Genomic DNA, 18,347 nt, shown 5'->3' with positions numbered 1-18,347 from the left:
CAATAAAATAATGTGGTGAAGACTTTCTAAGACGCTGTCATAGCAATTGAGGGTTTTACACTATTTCATTGGCTCGGATACACAGGTTATAGCATCAAAACTGTTGAGACAAGTTTGTTACTCATCAAACGCAGTATAGGGTCTGTTAAAATTCCAGACTCAATTTAAAACTTTATTATTTTTTAATTATTTTAGGATACCTCAGTTTTTTAGCTTTTGACTTCAGTCATTTAAAGCTTAAATTTTTTGGAAATTTGGATTTGGTTTTTACCGCTCAAAGCGTTGTTACAAAACATATTAAATACAGAAAAATAAGAAACTGATTGAGCTTTAGGAATATTGAATAATTAGCAGCGGTGTCGAAATTTTAATTTGTAAACATTTGGACTTTCATCCGTAAGTTCTCGCGTGGGCCCCAACTAGTCAAGATTTTGTGATTTTACCATCACAAAAGAGATACAAGACACCGATAGCAAAGACAAACAGACACAAACACTCTTTTGTTTCCCTGGCAATCAAATCATTAAATAAGAACAATCTGGTATAAACTTTGTCACATGTAAATTATGAGTGAGTCTGGTGTGAATGTACACTTTGGTTTCTTATAGTTATAATGTTTTTTGTTTGGTGTAATGCACAAATTGTAAGACAAATTTCCATACGGATAATAAAGATTATTATTATTATAACCATCATTATTATTCATGAAAAAGCTCTTCAAGAGATGGTAGATAGTAATGCATTGGCAAGATCGATAAGACCAATTTCCATACGGACAATAAAGATTATTATTATTATTATAAGAGTTATGGGCCAAGTACAATGAACCCCTTTGCGCATTTGTTGCTACGCAAGTTTAAAAAATACGACCAAAATTGCACGCATCCAGCAATGAACTAGTCTCCTTCCTACGCGAATACGACTATGATGCGACCCTCTGAACCTAAACAATGTTGAGGTTAATGTCGGTTTAGACGGCGTCGGGAGTGAAATTCGCCAATGGGAAGAAAAAACACTCCACGGAAAATTCCCGGCTTTATTAGAAGGGGACAACATTGACAAGGCTGCTTCCTTAACATGGCTCAAAGCAGGTCATCTCTACCCTGAAACTGAAGGCTTTGTCACACCAATACAGGACAGAGTAATTAGGACAAAAAATTACGAGAAACATATCCTAAAACTCAATATTGTTGACAAATGCCGAAAATGTGGAAATGTGGGTGAGTCAATTGAACACATAATGGAAGGATTTTAGCCCTATCGGAATCTGCCTACCTAGTTCGCCATAACCAAGTTGCAAGTTAATACACCAGCACTTGGCTTTGACACACAATTTGATCTGTAAGGATACACCTCCATATTACAAATACTCACCACAAGAGGTACTCGAGTCTATGGATCATCTACTGTACTGGGATAGGCCTATTTTGACTGACAAACGGTAGATTTTAATCGCCCTGATTTGCTGCTCATCGATAAAAAAGAAATGGCCGCTACCATTATTGACATCACCGTACCACTATCTCATAATTAAAAAAAAACTGAGCTGGAAAAACAACGAAAATATGGGAACCTTGGCTTGGAGATTAAGCGTTTATGGAAAAACAACAGTATACCACATTGTCATATCAACTGAGGGGATAATAACAACTGACCTCACATAAACCTTCAAGGCCCTTGGCATTCCTAGGAACATTCTCGTTGCCTGTCAGAGATCGGTACTTCTGTAGACCTGCCACATCACCAGAAAATTCCTCGGTGGAAACTGATAAAGGGACTACGATGAATTTTGTTTCCCTTTAACGAAACTCGACCCTGGCAGTGCCAGAGAATGAATACTCGTTCTTTTATAATAATAATAATATTTATTGTCAGTAAGGATAATGTGTCCTACAATTTGTGCATTACACCAAACAAAACATTATAACTATAAAAAAAACGAAATGTACATTCACAAAAAACTCACTCATAATTTACATGTGAAAAAGTTTATATCAGATTGTTTCTATTTAATGATTTGATTGCCGTAGTGTACGTTAATGCTAAAGTTTACATATTCTATTTTGATCCTATTTGATACAGTTCATAGTCTGTTTTGATATAATGTATGAACACAATGTTTCTCTCTCTCGCTTTCTCTCTTGCTAACTTTTCTGTTCCTATCTCTTTCACATTCTTTCACTTACACCCTTTCTCTCTCTCCTTCTCCCTTTCTTTCTCTTTTTCTCTCTTTCTCTCTCTATTTTTGTCTCTTTTACCCATTCTCTCTCTTTTTTCATCTCTCTCTCTTTTTCTCTTTCTCTTTCTATCTCTATCTCTCTTTAACTCTCTTTCTCTTTCTCTCTCTCTATTTCTTTCCTTCTATTTTTTTTTCTCCTTTCCTCTGTCTCTCTCCTCACACGCACACACACACACATTAACACAAAGTAGTCAAAACGAAACAATGAAGCTATAAAACATAAGTTCGAATACCTAACACACACACATAACAAAATGGTGAATTATTAATCCCATTCAGTTAATCTGGTCCAGGATATCCTCTGTCCAGCATCAATATTATAAAGTACTTTTAGTTTTTTTTTTTTTTTTAAAGTACTTAAATTTGCTTTTCTTCTATAGTAAAGACTACAGAAAAAACAACAACAACAACATTTGTCCATAAGTAAAATCAATATTTCATTCAGTGCAAACTTTAAGGTCAAAACAAAATTAAACTTACGAGACAAAAATATAATATATTTTTTTTTACTTCATTCTCAAAATGTGCGAAGTTTGGACAAATTCGGGATTTGATGTAATAAACAATGAACTCCAAAGTTGCTAGGGGGGGGGGATAGGGCGGAATGGTCAACATCAAGAGTCTATGTCTTACCTGTCTACGTCATAAACTGGAAAGGGGCGACAATTATGTATCCCGTACCACCCCCTCTTCCCCTGTTCCTCGTTTTCCAGTACACACATACACACACACAGATATACATACCTATATGCGTCACTTTATAAACGTCCCTGGCGTAAGACCCCTGTCGGACAGTTCTGACCCGCACCGAATAATCCAATGAAAATAAAATTGGGCGCAATTTACGTCCTGGCATTTCTGTTTCCGGTTCTCCGAACCACTTCATCAACTCACAACGAGGCGGCGGGCATATAAGGCTGCGAGGTGTTCATTCTTGCCTGACATCTGTCTGTCTCAGATCTCAGTCCGAATCTTCACAGTTTAAAGTTTGGACTTAAACAACTTTGTTAAACTTTACCAATTTTTTTGTCTAACTATAAAATTATTTTTTTTCATATTACAACATTGCAAGAATAAAAAAGTAGAAAAGTTTTTTTTGTTCCGTTGTGACAAGAGATTGATTTTTTTTAATTACAAGGGATATAGATCGATGCCAACTGGAAGAAAGATGCATGCAAGAAAACTTTGATGAACTAGGTCTATTTACGCCTGTCCGCGGCTTGAAATAAATCTACAATATTAACCACCTATACAAGCATAGATATTGGCTTCGATTTAGTACATTCAAGTAACGGGGAAATAAAATAAAGGATAATATAAACCTGGATTGGATTCGAATAAGTGAACTCGTTTTCTGCACACAAATAAGTTCATCTATTTGACACACAATTTCTACTGGACTTTAAGGCTCTGTCGCCAGCATTTCGGTCCTATCGCCAATCATGGTCGCACTTGGAGCAATTTTCGGACTCGAAGAGGTCATGCAAGTCCGAGTTCTAAAGATGGCAGCCGCGGAGCTGTGCGGGGCGGCGATACTGGTTCTCATCGGATGTGGCTCTGTGGGGACCCTGAGCCCCGGCGCAAGTCCGCCCACTATGTCCGTTGGTCTCGCTTTCGGGCTGGCTCTGGCTTTGGCTATATGGGTCTTTGGGCATACCAGTGGCGCGCACGTGAACCCAGCGGTGACCATCGGCTTTCTGGTGACTGGACACATGGGTGTCTTAAAGGTAAACTTATAAAAAGTAGTTTTGTAGTAGGTAACAATGGACCTCATTCACCAATCGTAAACAAACAACATTTAGCCACGTGGTGCTCTATCTCTTCTATATAATTTACGATCTCATGTTTAATTCATGATGGTTGTCACGTGACAGTTTTTTTCGTTGTTGTTTCAGTAAGATCACGTGATTAAATGTTGTTTGTTTACGATTGGTGAATGAGGTCCATTATGATACAATGATCTGAACTGTCCAGCAATGCAATGTCTTGAAACCAATAGTTGTGATAGAAAAAAATAATTACCAATGAAAACATTCGAAACGAATTTTGTCAATGATTGAAACTCTTTTTATTGGCAGATTTTCATACTTGGTGAAAACCTATAAATAGCTGGCTTTTTTTTTTGGGTGTATCCGGTGGATAATATAAAGGAAGTGTTGATACGCTTTGCTTTTAAAAAGTTACATGATCATATCTGTACACGTCTTAGCTCTGAAGAATCACATTTTTTAAACTCCTCTGTTTGTGGATTTCATTTAGTTGGCAATTTCGTAATTCAATGTATCGTCCATACATTCTTATTAGTTTATCGAGAAAATCTCCAATGTGGATATATTTTGTATCTTTTATGCAAATCATTTTTTTTTTAGCCGCAATAGTTTTGAAATTTTACAAGCTTTGATAATTAGTATCATTTGATAGATTTTGAAGCCCATATTATCTATATTAACCTTTTCACTAATGAATTTTTGATAGTGTATCAAAAAAAAATTATTAATAAAATCAGTTGGACTGCAAAATAAAAAGTCGAAACATTTTTGTAACAAGAAATAATTGACTAGATACATTTTTTTGCGGACACGATATTATTCTTTCATCAAAGTATTTACCACATAAATATACAAAATCTGCGCTATAAAGTATTAATCCCAATTCTTAGACCACAGTGGTCGCACCAATCGAAACATAAAGTATTTAAAACACGAACACTATTTATGAACATAGACCCAATATTCAAATTGGAAGAAAAAAAATGTTAACAAATTCATTTCAAAATTACGAGATAAAGAAATCAACAGAGTGGACATTTAATTAACGCCATTGGGTAATTGAAATTCTAATATTACAAAAGATGTATGCAATTTGGTCAATGTCATTTTAAGTTTTAGATATTCTGTTAAATTTAGTTGAATATGGAAGGGGTATATAAGATGTACACCATTATCGATCTTACACCTCAATTTACTAGACCTATATAGACAAGACATTGTTATGTACTAAGGGAAAAAAAACACATAAAAAAACACATAATTACGATCCTTTTCAATATAACCTATGTACTGATTAGCTAAGTATTTTTAAATGATAATGAAAATGATTTTTAATGATAATTTTTATGTACTTGTCATGAACGGTTGATTTCTTGTAAGGTAATACGCTGTAGGCGTATTATATCTTGACTTTTGTATCATTTGGTAACTTTAATCACTTCTTGTGGACAAAATTATATAGGCCTACATTTTTATTACAAAATAGGTAAATATAGCATAGAATGAACATAAATGTAGGAAATTGTGGCTAGGGCGTAATAATATACATTTCTGAAAATAAGGTCAAGGTCAATACTTGAATATTAATCTAGAAATTGTAATATCTTCAGAGTGCGCTGTATATCGTGTTCCAGCTCCTTGGAGCCATAATCGGAGCCGGAATACTTTGTTTGTCAATACCGGAGCCATGGAGAGGTGGTCTAGGTAGTACCACACTGGCAGAGGGGGTCGAACAGTGGCAGGTAAGCTGTTTATATTACGGCTTTTAAGTCTATCTATCTATCTATCTATCTATCTATCTATCTATCTATCTATCTATCTATCTATCTATCTATCTATCTATCTATCTATCTATCTATCTCTCTGTCTGTCTATCTATCTATCTATCTATCTATCTATCTATCTATCTATCTATCTATCTATCTATTTATCTATTTATCTATCTATCTATCTATCTATCTATCTATCTATCTATTTATCTATCTATCTATTTATCTATCTATTTCTCTATATCTATCTATTTATCTATTTATCTATTTATCTATCTATTTATCTATCTATCTATCTATCTATCTATCTATCTATCTATCTATCTATCTATCTATCTATCTATCTATCTATCTATTTATTTATCTATCTATCTATCTATCTATCTATCTATCTATCTATCTATCTATCTATCTATCTATCTATCTATCTATCTATCTATCTATCTATCTATCTATCTATTTATTTATCTATCTATCTATCTATCTATCTATCTATCTATCTATCTATCTATCTATCTATCTATCTATTTATCTATCTATCTATCTATCTATCTATCTATCTATCTATCTATATGATGAAAAATCAAATTAAATTTTTATCGGCTCATGTTTTAGAAGGGTGTCATGTGGCAAGCACGTTGACCTCAAATCGCATCAATATATCCTAATGTCTATGTTTTTTTTATTTTTTTTTTTAGGGTTTCCTTATCGAGATGGTCACCACCTTTCTTCTAGTGCTGACTGTGATGGCCAGCAGTGATAGACTGCGAACTGACCACAGCGGGTCAACGGCACTGAGTATCGGACTCTGTGTGACGGCCAATATTGCTTGGAGCGTAAGTGAATGTGCAATCAATTGTATAATGATTTAGAGACGACAGTGTCTTCACTGTGTCTTTACTGTGTCTTTACTGTGTCTTTACTGTGTCTTTCCAATAACATAACAGCAAAATAATATGCAATGTGTAGTAACATACAACTTTAACACTGGAAAATCTTATCTTATCTTATCTTATATAATACAGACGTTACTTCAAAAAAAAGAGATGATTACGTCCTACGCGTCATGCATTCAGTCATGCATATTAACCAATGACTTAATTTCTGCCAAGCCACTGGTTTTCACTGGCTAGCTCAGGCAACCCATTCCATGCTCTAATAGCGCTAGGGAAGAAGGAGTATTTGTACAAATTTGTCCTAGCATAACTTGAAATGGGCTAAATATCTCAAGTCTTGTCTGCCTATCTGTAGGACTTTTATAGTTTTATGTATCATGATAAAAGGACATTATCTTTGATTTTATTTCTATTTCTGTATTTGTTGTTTTTATTTTGAGAAAAGAGCAGGCTACTTTTACTCACAACACATTTCCAATGAAGAAGTCTTAATTCTAGTTATCGCAAGCCTATAGTTATAAATATTCATGGAAAATGACCATCTTTCAAGACCGCTTTGTTTGTTTTTCCCCCCAGGGCACTGTAACGGGAGGCAGCATGAACCCAGCTCGTTCTTTGGGTCCAGCAGTATGGTCTGGGATATGGGCCAACCATTGGGTAAGTCTTTCTTGACCACAGAGTGGTCGCAGCAATTGAACAAAAACATATTTTTTTTTTGCACATGCGCATTAACGTCAGTTATTATAATCAGAAATGTGCTAAGGATGCCATTCACCAGGGATAGCAAGATCTGCCGCCCCCCTGTTCCCACCCCCACTTTCCCATTGTGTACGTGAACATTTCTCCAACTTTACTTGTGGCGCCTTATGGACGAATCAAACAATTTGGTTGCGCCCCTTTAGCCAGTTGATTATCTGGGAGTATTATGTAAGTTAGGGCTGTGTTGTTAATAATTAGGTCGCCTACAGGTTTCTTCTTAGTCACACTGCTGAGCAGTAGTTGTGTGCGGTTGTGTAACAGATACATATATGGGTCAGTGACGAAGGGAGCTCACTCAAGGAGTCAAATAATAACGGGAAAGGGAAGCCTAGCCTTATTATATGGGAAGCGTGGTCGAGAGGCCAAGTGCGCTTGAACTTAGCTTGTCTTGGCTACCTAGAAGGGGGCTCGAGGTTCGACACCCGACTCGGGCAGAGTTGTGTTTACTGAGCGCACGGAAAACCAACTCCTAGATACCCCCTCCCCCCCACCGGTCCACAAATGAGATTGGACCAAAAGCGCTCTGAGCATGCTATAAGCATGAAAGTAGCGCTATATAAAAGCTATAATCTATAATCTAGTCTAATTCCGGGTAACATTAATACAACTTTTTATTGTTCATGACAGATTTATTGGGTGGCTCCCAGCGTCGGCGCCATAGCAGCCGCCCTCCTGTACCAGCACGTGTTCTCCGTCAAGACGCAAGAGTCGGACTCCGGCCTGAGGTTCACCGACACTCCTGCCGGGAAGCGAGACAACTTTCTGGAGTACGCCATCGACATTGACAGCCCCGGGGGCAGCAGGAGGATGGAAAGCCCGCTCCCTCACCCCAAGCTCAGCTTCTTGATGGGCAAGTTCGGGCGCCAGAACAGCCGAAACATAGTCCGCATCAACAGCGTCCAGAGTAACGGGCCAGACAGCGGGAGCAACATGAATGACGATAGCTCCGAGGCAGGCAGCACGCGTGGGCTGACCACCATGAGCAATGAGTGGGGCGTCGACAAAAGGTTCACCATCACCAAAATGTGAAAGGGTAATAATGGGTTGAACCCCCCTTTGTAAAAGAGTAACGGAGATAAAAGGTCAAAGTTCACCATTTACCTGAAGAAGAAAAAAAAAGGTAAAAGGCCATGTGTTCACCAATTCGGGTTTCTTTAAATTGTCATGAATATTTTGACCACTCCGTTTAAAGCATATGAAAAAGCACAAGGTCTTCGTAACATTCCATAGCAATTGTCTGATCTAAATATATAGACATTATACTGCTAAAGCCTGACCTATATGTTTAAAAACATTCCAATGTTTTCCATATAAATTATGACAAAGTACCTAATTCTTGCCTGGGAAGTAGATATACAACATACATTTCCTCTTTGCCACGCAATACTGTCTACTAATTGAAAAAGAGAATGTCTTCGGAATAGGCGCCATAGCTCACCGAACTATGATTCAAACTATTATAATCTTGTAGTGTTTGAATCTTGACTAGTTATGAACCAACATCGATCTTATATATGTATATGTGGGAAGCGTGGTCGAGAGGCTAAGTTCGCTTGAACTTGGCTTGTCTTGGCTACCTAGAAGGGGGCTCGAGGTTCGACACCCGACTCGGGCAGAGTTGCGTTTACTGAGCGCCTAGAGGCAGCACGGAAAATCAACTCTTATATACCCCATTCCCCCCACTGGTCCACAAATGAGATTGGACCAAAGCGCTCTGAGCATGCTGCTAGCATGAAAGTAGCGCTATATAAAAGCTATAATAATATAATAATAATGTAATAACAAATCTTACAAATATTGCGAATGTGTATTAAATAGTAAATGAAGGGAATGGGCCTAGATAATTATTTCTTAAAGATTTTGCAACTTTCATAATTATCAATGCCATTGTTATGGGCTGTAATAAAAAAAAATAATTAAAAAATCTTAGCTTTTATATAGCGCTACTTTCATACTTATAGCGCTTTGGTCCAATCTCATTTGTGGACCGGTGAGGGAGGGGGGCAGGGGGTTTCTGTGAGAAGCTTTTCCGTGCTGCCTGTAGGCGCTCAGTAAAAACAACTCTGCTCGAGTCGGGTGTCGAACCTCGAGCCCCCTTCATATGAGACAAGCCAAGCCAAGTTCAAGCGTATCACGCTTCCTGTATAGCATATCAAACTATGTGGTAAATTTCAAACACTGACCGCCTAATAAAGTATATTGATGTATCTCTGACAGCATGATCAGTGGATGCTGTATTTCGCGATACCGTGATTATCATTTCACACTGACCAGCCAAAGTGCAAATTGGCTAATCATTTCGCGATTAATTTGAAGTACACAGGGTATTGGTCAGACGCTACGGCCATTTCCATTCTGCGAACTGGCCACACTTCAGGTTTTGACCATAACAAATATTACACACACACAAAAACAACAGTATAAACTTTTAATAATTGTAGAACAAGGATATACTATACAGGAAGGCTCAATTTCTTCCTTGTATACTGTAATAAAGAACAGGTCAGATAACTCCTGTTTTAAGTTAAGCCATATTATTTGATGAGTTGTGCTTCCTGAAACAAAATAATAGCATTGTTTGTGTACAATTTCCTGTGTAATATGTCTTGTTAATTATTTGTATTTACGTATTATTGACCTCGAGATTAATTAACATATTGCCACTATTAACCATTAACCGACTGATATGTCCATTCATTGCAAGGAAGTTTTCTTAGTTTATTTTAGAATTTTAACATATAATGGATTATGGTCATATGTATGGAAACTTCGATCAAATCTTGTATAGCGTCGTAGCAGTCCACAGAGTGGTATGGACCTATCTGAATAATATAATAGACTGATTTATGTTTTTTATAAAATTAGGATACTAAGAGAGACTTTATATTTGTACAATTATCAATTATGTTAAATTTTCCTTGCAATTAAATGTCTCTGATGGGTCTGATAGTTATTAGCCCTAGGATTATTCACGGGTATTCAAATACCTATGGATATTAACTTCTTTAATGGAAATTAAGTTATTATTATTATTATTATTATTATTATTATTATAGCTTTTACATAGCGCTACTTTCATGCTTATAGCATGCTCAGAGCACTTTTGGTCCAATCTCATTTGTGGACCGGTGGGGGGGGGGGGAGGGGGTATCTAGGAGTTGGTTTTCCGTGCTGCCTTTAGGCGCTCAGTAAACACAACTCTGCTCTGTGTCGAACCTCGAGCCCCCTTCTAGGTAGCCAAGCCAAGTTCAAGCGCACTTGGCCTCTCGACCACGCTTCCCATTAATTAATACTAACTTTCATACATTGATTGCAATATCCAACTTTTAATCATTAGGAATTTTCGTTAATGCTTCAATATATTATGAGTCTTTTTTGGACTTGGGAACTCTATACAGTATGTTACCTACGTGGCTGAGCCTTTGGAATTTTTTCTGACAGATTGGCAGTAGTGGATCCAAGATAGAACAACTATAGCTGTTTTAAATGTCTGTGTCTAGATATGTTTCTCTTGTGGTGAATGACTTCATTCATATTATCGTTTTGTTTTTACATATAAAAATTGTGTGATATATTTTCAATTTGTAAATTCGATTTGTAAATTAACTTGTAAATACTGTAAATAAATATATATATTTTTTAAAAGAAAAGTGTTTTTTTTAAATGTGTTGATGATTTTAAACTGCTGTAGTTCATATTACAGCAAACGTTTAATCATTGACAGCAATACATTTACATCTTTGTAGAGTTCATTTTGGTCGAGCTTGCGCATTATATTAACTCTTGACCAAAGGGAAGGATTTTATCTAGACGACTGAAAAGAGAGATTGGCTCTTCAACGAGTTCTGTGTCCGAAGGTCCATCATAAACTAGATGATCATGTCCAGCGAGACTAAAGGTCCAGCCCATGAGATTTCACCACATTCTTATAGAGTACCGCATCTAGCCGTGAAAGTGCAGTCACCGAGGGTGCAGCATCTAGCCGTGAAAGTGCTGTCACCGAGGGTGCCGCATCTAGCCGTGTAGGTGCAGTCACCGAGGGTGCCGCATCTAGACGTGAAAGTGCAGTCACCGAGGGTGCAGCATCTAGTCGTGAAAGTGCTGTCACCAAGAATGCCGCATCTAGCCGTAAAAGTGCAGTCACCGATGGTGCCGCATCTAGCCGTGAAAGTGCAGTCACCGAGGGTGCCGCATCTAGCCGTGAAAGTGCTGTCACCGAGGGTGTCGCATCTAGCCGTGAAAGTGCTGTCACCGAGGGTGCCGCATCTAGCCGTGTAGGTGCAGTCACAGAGGGTGCCGCATCTAGCCGTGAAAGTGCAGTCACAGAGGGTGCCGCATCTAGCCGTGAAAGTGCAGTCACCGATGGTGCCGCATCTAGCCGTGAAAGTGCAGTCACCGAGGGTGCCGCATCTAGCCGTGAAAGTGCAGTCACAGAGGGTGCCGCATCTAGCCGTGAAAGTGCAGTCACAGAGGGTGCCGCATCTAGCCGTGAAAGTGCAGTCACAGAGGATGCCGCATCTAGCCGTGAAAGTGCTGTCACCGAGGGTGCCGCATCTAGCCGTGAAAGTGCTGTCACCGAGGGTGCCGTATCTAGCCGTGAAAGTGCAGTCACCGAGGGTGCCGCATCTAGACGTGAAAGTGCAGTCACAGAGGGTGCCGCATCTAGCCGTGTAAGTGCAGTCACCGAGAGTACCGCATCTAGCCGTGAAAGTGCAGTCACAGAGGGTGCTGCATCTAGCCGTGAAAGTGCAGTCACCGAGGGTGCCGCATCTAGCCGTGTAAGTGCAGTCACCGAGAGTACCGCATCTAGCCGTGAAAGTGCAGTCACCGCAGCGTACAACCCTCTTTATATCTACTGTTTTAAACACAGGTTCCTCAAGTTTGTTATCTACGCAAGTGGTAATTTTTTTGAGCGCAGCCTTACATACATAATGCTTCCAATGGCATGCGTCTCGAATAGTCTCTGACAACCAGTCCAACTCCTGGCCTTCACCTGTGGTTCAGATATTGAGCGTGGTGGAATCGTTACCACTGACAGGGGCATAGGCGAGCAACTGGCACTTAAACCTGTACTTTCGAGCAGGAGGGTCTCGTTAGCTTTGGCTGGCTACCTATCTTGGAGAAGATAAACTCTGAATCTAATTATCCACTGCCTTTTGGCTAAGGAAAGGGCTTTTAGAGACAACCCTGAGTGAAAATCCGGAGCTGGTGTCCCTTAGGGGCAGCTTGCGACACGCAGAACTACAATCTGGAGAACCTGCGGCGATACTGATCCCTTGGACACATCGGTTTCGTAGAGTGGGGGGAACTGCTGTGTGGGCGACATCGTTTCGACCATAAGTAATGCCCAGACTTTCATTTCGTTTGTTCTAACACTGATGGGAGGCAACAACTAACTTCAAACACAGAACCTCATCGTTGCCAACTAAAAAACAAGGTTACAAAGAAAGTTTGTGTGGAAACACAAACTCAAAATCCGTCCCCGAAGAGGTCCACCCAGGCAGGTAAAAAGGCAGGTTTCAATATTTTTAGAAGAATATCAGAATTAAATTCTATCAGAAGTGGTCCACCCAGGCAAGTAAAAAGGCAGGTTTCAATATTTTCAGAAAGAATACCAGAATGAAATTCTATCAAAGGCAAATGACAGAGAAGAATGGAGAAAGAAGGTTGACAGATCCTGTGTGGTGCCCCAACGGTCCAACAGACCAAGGGATAGGTGAAAGTGAATGTGAAGTTTAATGTTGTGAACCTGGCCTAACTGATGTCTTATAATAAGTATCTAATTGTTTTGTAAAGGGTCAATCTCTTTTACAAAGCATACAAATAAAAATGCAGTAAAACAAAATTCCTTTAGTTTAGTGTTCCATTTAGCGTCTCTTGCATTTGCAGTTCACGCGATAATATGAAAAACTACTTATTAATTGTTTTTTTAAATTATGTTCCACTTATATGCATAGTAAATAATTTCTTTCTCTTTAAAAAAAAGTAAACATTTTTTTTATATAAATGTAGTAGTTAGCATGACAGAGCTTACACCACTTTTCAATAAGACTAAAAATAAATTTTTGACCAAAATTATGATACCATTTACATAAGTGTGTTAAAAATAGTAAATAGTCTTCTCCCTTACTAAAAAAAGCATCCCTTGTTTGTTACTATTAATAGTGAATCGTTATAAAGATGGTGTATGTTTATGAAAAAACTGTTTGCATAATTGATTGTAAAAATAAGATTTTTCGTTTTCAGAAAAGAAAAGAGCAGCCTTTAAATGGTCTAAAATATTATGATGTCGGATTGTCACTACCTTTTCTAGTTGACGAGATCTCAACGGGACGTTAAACTTATCACCATCAGACTGGGCCCCGCGCTATCCGTTTCGCCTAGGACCCCGCAATTGTTAGTGGCGGCCCTGACTGTCCAATGTACATAAATAATTTGGATGTATGAGCTTATTATCTGTGGTGGTCTTATAATAAAATTTATTACATTTTAATTCCGTATCTTATCTTATCTTATATAATACAGACGTTACTTCAAAAAAGAAGATGATTACATCCTACACGTCATGCATTTAGTCATGCATATTAACAAATGACTTAAATTCTGCCAAGTCACTGGTTTTCCTGGCTAGCTCTGGCAGCCTATCCCGTGCTCTAATAGCATTAGGGAAGAAGGATAAAGTCCTAGAATGTAAAAATGTATAGCTTTACACATTTTGCATAAATGTAATTGATTTGGCAAGAAATATGGTTTTAACAATCAAAATATATAACGATAAAAAAAAGTGTAAACTTATATTGAGTGTAATCTATAAATAAGTTAAGACAGCAGCTCTGCGCAGACAGAAGCGAGGTCTTCAGAAGTATGCTAACTGAACAGCTAGGGCCACTTGTCAGAAGTGGAAACATTTTCTAGACTCAGGTCGGATAACACATCACTGACTTAGGCGTCTTGGTATCGTATGCAGACCGAGCCCTCCACGTGACCTTTGACTTAGGCGTCTTGGTATCGTATGCAGACCGAGCCCTCCACGTGACCTTTGACTTCGACGTCTTGGTATCGTATGCAGACCGAGCCCTCCACGTGACCTTTGACTTAGACGTCTTGGTATCGTATGCAGACCGAGCCCTCCACGTGACCTTATGTGTTATGAATGATTATTCTTCTTTTCTGTGCAAGTAAACGAATGTCTGCATCTAGAGGTTGTCGGAACGGGTTCGGATTCCAGTTTTTTTTTTTTTTGTTGTAGTTACCCCCTTTCAGACCTTAAGATCTGTCGTGCAGATGATGTAAGGGTCATCTGTTTCTCTAGTGGACGGATAACGAGGGTGTCATATAGCCAGCACAACGGCCAACCGTCTTTGCTTCAGGTACCGATTAGAGATGGGTGGAACCAGGGGAGTTCTAATTATCCTGACATTAAAATCCCATTATTGGGATTCGAACATGGTCCGAGAGTTAAGCCCTTAACCACCAATTAACATCTTTAAATAATTATACTGTGATATAATTTGAAGTCTTTTTTTTTTTTTTAAATTGGAAACCTCAGAATTTGCGCTATTCAATTTTAGCTTTATTATCATAGGAATCCTTTAGACCTCTTTTTTGAGCTTTATATGGTTCCCCTTACATTAGTTTTTATTTGTAAGTTCTCATAATTCACAAGTATTAAATCATAAACAACTGAAAAGTGATTAACCTAAAAATAATAACCTATAATAATAGTAACTGAAATATTATTCAATATCAAGGACATACTACCTGGCCAGTGAGGCCTTACACATTTACGTTTTTTTTTTGTTTTTTTTTAGTAAAATACTGTTTTAATGGTTAATGTTAATGTGTATAAGCAGATCCATAAAAACTAACGCCGATAATATAAACAGGTCATTGAAATGTTAAACGACAAAGCCTAAAAGGGCAATAACCCTCCGTATTGCCACATTAAGTGAATACAAATGCTGTAGTAGGCCATCCTGTAGTTGACTAACAAAAAGTCGATAGTTAAATAGTTTGGTTTATTAAGTTGTTTCTCTCACATTACAGCGGAGATCATGATAATAGCAAATCGTCTAATATTGTCTGCTTATTTTATTACACCTAGAGATGTCTTCATGAGATTCAAAATGGTTAAAACCTGCGTATTTATAATAGGCTTAATTTACAATACAAGAATGTTGTTTTTTTTTTAAAGAAAACCTCAGAATTTGCGCTATTCAATTTTAGCTTCAGCATCATATGAATCCTTGGGCCCTAGGCCTCTTTTATGGGCCATCTTGCCTCTTTTGTGGGCTTTTTTTTTTTTTTTTCGTTTTTTTTTTTTTTTTTAAAGGAAACCTCAGAATTTGCGCTATTCAGTTTTAGCTTTATCATCATAGGAATCCTTGGGCTTTATGCCTCTTTTCTTTGCCTCTTTTTTGGGCTTTATATGCCTCTTTTATGGGCCATCTTGCCTCTTTTGTGGGCTTTTTTTTTTTTTTTTTTTTTAATATGTTTTTATTTGTAAGTTATCATAATTCACAAGTATTAAATCATAAACAATTGAAAAGTGATTAACCTAAAAATATAATAACAGTAATAGAAATATTATTTAATATCAAAGACATACTACCTAACCAATGAACCCCCTAAAGACAGAAAAATGATACAAGTATACTCTACTCCAGAACAATCAACACAATATCAGATATCCCTGACCCCCAACACCCTATTTCTGAAAAACTACATGAGCATTATACAGGTATATAAAAATCAAACTAGATAATTCTCTACCCTAAAGTCCATTATTTTTCTAAATGTTAATTCCAAGTGATTAGGATCAAACACCTTATTATTATGTAGACATTTGAGCCAGGTAGCCCAAACAAGATTCCTGTATTCGGAAACAATAATCAAGTTAAAGTTATGTATCATTTTATTTTTTAGTTTTGGCAGCTTGTTTAAAATAATAGACAAGTTAACATTTACATAATTGCCACAGTTTGCTTCCAATAGGTCCATTACAGTACTTCTAACTTTAAGGAATAATGGACATTCCAAATACATGTGTTTTTCGTTATCAGCATTTTCAAGATGGCATAATATACATTCACGGTCATTTGTCCGTCTTCTAACCATAGGGGTCATCCCAAAGATAAGTCTATAACTAATCTCTCTAGCTTTTGGTGGGATATGTTTACTGTGTAGGTTTATGAATGTGTCCTTGAATTCTGTCACCCCAAGAACTCTCCCCCACTTAATCCTATTCACTAGGCTTTCCTGTAACAGCTTTTTAAGTGTTGTGTATGATTCTTTGGTTTTGTTGTGTATTAAATGTTCATTACCAGGTAAAACTCTTGAAATAGATCTGTAAAATGGATGAGTGACTGTACCAAAATAGTGAGGAGTATCATTGTGTATTGGAAGAAGACTACTTAATCTTAAACCATAATAGTAAATTGTCAAGGGAAAGTTTGTTGGGTTTCTAACTACTTGACCTACAAATTTTAGCCTTAGCGACTGTATTTTTGTTTTAACATCTTGCAAGTTTATCCCCCCATCCTCTTTGTTTTGAATGAGTGTAGTGTGCTTAATGCTCCTAATAGTGTTTTTAAATATAAAGCTTCTAATTAACTTGTTCAGCTTGTTTATGAATTTAGGAGGTGGCTCTGTAATGTTAGCTAAATAGACAATCTTTGGAATGACCAAACTATTTATCAATACAGCTCTACCAAATATTGCAGAACCTGTGTGCTGATAAAGTTTAATTAAGTTTGAGGCTTTGACAAAAATATTCTCCCACTGGTCTTTACAATAGAACAAAGGATTACAGGTATGGACAATACCGCAAATCTTGATTTTATCAACAATTCTGAAAGCGCAATTCTCTTTGAATTTCCATTTCCCTAGTCCCATTACAGAGGATTTATTTATATTTATTTTTGAACCACTAGCTTCTCCGAAAAGTGTAAATTTCTTTAGTATATTCTCAATATCTTGCTCTGAAGATGGAAAAAAGGTTGTATCATCCGCATAGGCTTTGACTTTGATGGTTGAGAAGGAACGACCCGGTATATTTATCCCAATAATGGATGGGTCAGATTTTACAGATTCCAAGAAGGGTTCCAAGCAAAGGATATACAAGAAGGGGGATAAGGGACAGCCCTGTCTGACAGACCTTTGTATGAGGAATGAGGATACTCCTACTGAGAGAATGATTAATTATCAATCTACTTGTTGCATTGGTATAGACAAGCTTTATATATCTGATTAACAGGGAACTTATTTTACATTTCTCAAGCACCTTGAACAGGAAGCCATGGCTTACTCGGTCAAAGGCTTTTTCTTGATCTACAGATAAAAGAGACACATTGAGGTTTTTATCCTTACTGTACATGATAAAATCCCGTAAAAAATGCGTCATGCCGTCAATGTTTCTGTCCGGGATACAACAGTACTGGTCATGTCCGATAAGTTGGTTTATGAGTGGTTTCATTCTTAGGAAAATCATTTTTGTGAGAAGTTTATAGTCCGTGTTGAGAAGTGAAATGGGCCTATAGTCGCTAGGTGAAGTGTTATTTTCAGATTTCTTAGGTAAAAGTGTGATGTATGCTTCGTTAAAATTTCGAGGAAAATGTCCCAGTTTAATGGCGTCGCTATATAGTCGCAGTAAGAGAGGACCAAGCAGGGGGAAGAAGGTTTTATAAAGTTCAAATGTTAAGCCATCTGGACCGGGTGATTTATTGTTCTTAGTCGAGTCCAGGGCAGTCCTGAGTTCGTCTAGCGTAAATGCACTCCCTAAAAGATCTTCATCTGTCTTGTCCAGCTGGTTGCAAAATTTTAGAAAATTATCTTGAGCATCAGTATATACTGGCTCTTCACTGTATATAGTAGTGAAGTGTTTTGTAAAAATATTCTTAATATCTTCATAATCATC

General features: G+C 37.5%; 1 protein-coding gene across 1 annotated transcript; it reads left to right on the top strand.

Moving 5' to 3' along the window:
* Nucleotides 1-3,105: 3,105 nt before the first annotated feature.
* LOC106050534 (aquaporin-2-like) lies at nucleotides 3,106-10,159 on the top strand. Its single transcript, XM_056036316.1, has 5 exons — nucleotides 3,106-3,966; nucleotides 5,619-5,750; nucleotides 6,476-6,613; nucleotides 7,250-7,330; nucleotides 8,060-10,159. The coding sequence occupies exons 1-5, from the start codon at nucleotides 3,682-3,684 to the stop codon at nucleotides 8,459-8,461; spliced, it is 1,038 nt and encodes a 345-aa protein (XP_055892291.1). The 5' UTR covers nucleotides 3,106-3,681; the 3' UTR covers nucleotides 8,462-10,159.
* Nucleotides 10,160-18,347: the final 8,188 nt, after the last annotated feature.

This window comes from Biomphalaria glabrata, chromosome 7 (genome assembly GCF_947242115.1).
Source record: "Biomphalaria glabrata chromosome 7, xgBioGlab47.1, whole genome shotgun sequence".
NCBI classification, from domain to species: Eukaryota; Metazoa; Mollusca; class Gastropoda; family Planorbidae; genus Biomphalaria; species Biomphalaria glabrata.
This window is presented reverse-complemented; position numbering and strand designations above follow the sequence as displayed.

What these genes read in the sequence shown, in the direction of transcription:
- LOC106050534 (XM_056036316.1), top strand. Translation starts at nt 3,682, where the DNA reads ATGGTCGCACTTGGAGCAATTTTCGGACTCGAAGAGGTCATGCAAGTC. An exon ending in CGGCCAATATTGCTTGGAGC is followed by an intron (nt 6,614 to 7,249) that starts GTAAGTGAATGT and finishes TTTTCCCCCCAG; the next exon opens with GGCACTGTAACGGGAGGCAG. An exon ending in GGATATGGGCCAACCATTGG is followed by an intron (nt 7,331 to 8,059) that starts GTAAGTCTTTCT and finishes TGTTCATGACAG; the next exon opens with ATTTATTGGGTGGCTCCCAG.